Here is a 2,157-nt window from a genome sequence, read left to right as displayed (position 1 = left end):
TTTAATTTTTTTTAATGTTTTTATTTATCTTTGAGACAGAGAGAGACAGAGCATGAGGAGGGGAGGGGCAGAGAGAGAGGGAGACACAGAATCCGAAGCAGGCTCCAGGCTCCGAGCTGGCAGCACAGAGCCCACGCGGGGCTCGAACTCACGGACCGTGAGATCATGACCCGAGCTGAAGTCGGACGATTAACCAACTGAGCCACCCAGGAGCCCCTCTAAGTTTTTTTACAATAATGACATTCCATCCTGTAGTGAAAAAAAATTAACATTACGGAAATAATGTTGCCTCCATGGAATCCAAAGACAGGCACAGAACAGGCCTGGCTAAAGAAATGGAAACCAGGGTGTCGGATACAGCTGCAATAGCAACTCCTTTCCAGCAGGGGGCGAGGGGGAGGGGAGCGTGTCTACTAAATTTGCCAAATGAACAGGCCCGGCTGCGGGGGGTGGGGAGTACCGCCAGCTGGCGGGAAAAGTTCAAGTGTCAGGTCCAAGCATAAAATTCGGAGCGAAAATATTTGAAGACACCTTTATACATATGACCAAATTGTGGCATTAGAAATCAATGCTTCTTTACATGATCAAAACGCTGACACCTGGGAACCATCCAGGGCCTGCTGGAACAGGAGTGCGGCGTGGTCATCGAGGGCGTCAACACGCCCTACCTGTACTTTGGCATGTGGAAGACCACCTTCGCCTGGCACACGGAGGACATGGACCTTTACAGCATCAACTACCTGCACTTCGGGGAGCCCAAAACCTGGTACGCGGTGCCCCCGGAGCACGGCCGGCGCCTGGAGCGCCTGGCCACCGAGCTGTTCCCGGGCAGTGCCCGCGCCTGTGACGCCTTCCTGCGGCACAAGGCAGCTCTCATCTCGCCCACGGTCCTCAAGGACAACGGGATCCCCTTCAATCGGATCACTCAGGAGGCTGGCGAGTTCATGGTGACGTTTCCCTATGGCTACCACTCTGGCTTCAACCACGGCTTCAACTGCGCAGAAGCCATCAACTTCGCCACCCCGCGATGGATCGATTATGGCAAAGTGGCGTCTCAGTGCAGCTGCGGGGAGGCCAGGGTCACCTTCTCCATGGACGCCTTCGTGCGCATCCTGCAGCCTGAGCGCTATGAGCTGTGGAAGCGCGGGCAGGACCGGGCTGTTGTGGACCACACGGAGCCCACCTCGCCAGACAAGGGGGAGCTCAGCGCCTGGGTTTGGGGGAGGTCTGCCCGGAATCTCCACCCAGTTGGCAGACATGAGTTGTCATCATCGTCCTCAGGAACAGGAGGCTCAGGAGTCGACTGCCCATGCCTGGGCCAAGACGCGCTGCACACTGCGGACCCCGAGGCTAGTCTTGCCCAGGGACAATGCTGGCTATCAGACCCCTGCAACCTGCCATCGTGCTATGGCTTCCGCAGCTCAGAGTCCTTGAACGGACCTTGCTTCCTCCGGTCCCTCCCAGTCCTTCCTGGTTGCCTCAGATATGCCACCACTTGACACTGTTAACAATCGTTGGAGCTCTGGGCCAAGGTGGAGTTTGCAAAACGCTGTTATGTTTCTGGTAGAGCCCTCCCCAAATGCTGCTGAACTCTGGATCTCCGGCAGTAAATTGCATCGGTTCCTTGGTTTCATTTGCGACTCGAGCTTGTGGTGGTTAAGAAGATTAGGTTTGGCATCAACCAGATTCAAATCCTAGCTCTGTCACTCACTAGAGGTTACGGGAACCTGAGCAGGTCAATGCACCCTTTCAGAGCTTCAGAGCCCTCCTCTGGAAAATGGGACACTGCACACTAGGCAGATTGTTGTGAGGACCTTATTAGCTAAGGTGTGAAACCATCTTTTTTTGTTTTTTCTTTTATGTAGGCTCTACGCCCAAGTTGGGGCTTGAACTCATCACCCTGCCATCAAGAGGCAAATGCTCGGGGCGCCTGGGTGGCACAGTCGGTTAAGCGTCCGACTTCAGCCAGGTCACGATCTTGCGGTCCGTGAGTTTGAGCCCCGCGTCGGGCTCTGGGCTGATGGCTCGGAGCCTGGAGCCTGTTTCCGATTCTGTGTCTCCCTCTCTCTCTGCCCCTCCCCCGTTCATGCTCTGTCTCTCTCTGTCCCAAAAATAAATAAACGTTGAAAAAAAAAAAAAAAGAGGCAAATGCTCTAC

General features: G+C 54.8%; 1 protein-coding gene across 1 annotated transcript; it reads left to right on the top strand.

Moving 5' to 3' along the window:
- Positions 1 to 596: 596 nt before the first annotated feature.
- LOC122484221 (lysine-specific demethylase 4D-like) lies at positions 597 to 1,499 on the top strand (the record flags this gene model as incomplete). Its single annotated transcript, XM_043582223.1, has 1 exon — positions 597 to 1,499. A coding segment is annotated over one exon (903 nt), but the record flags the coding sequence as incomplete, so codon positions are not given.
- Positions 1,500 to 2,157: the final 658 nt, after the last annotated feature.

Source organism: Prionailurus bengalensis, chromosome D1 (assembly GCF_016509475.1).
Source record: "Prionailurus bengalensis isolate Pbe53 chromosome D1, Fcat_Pben_1.1_paternal_pri, whole genome shotgun sequence".
Lineage (NCBI taxonomy): Eukaryota > Metazoa > Chordata > Mammalia > Carnivora > Felidae > Prionailurus > Prionailurus bengalensis.
Note: the sequence above shows the minus strand (reverse complement) of the source record. Positions and strands in the feature narration are given on the sequence as shown.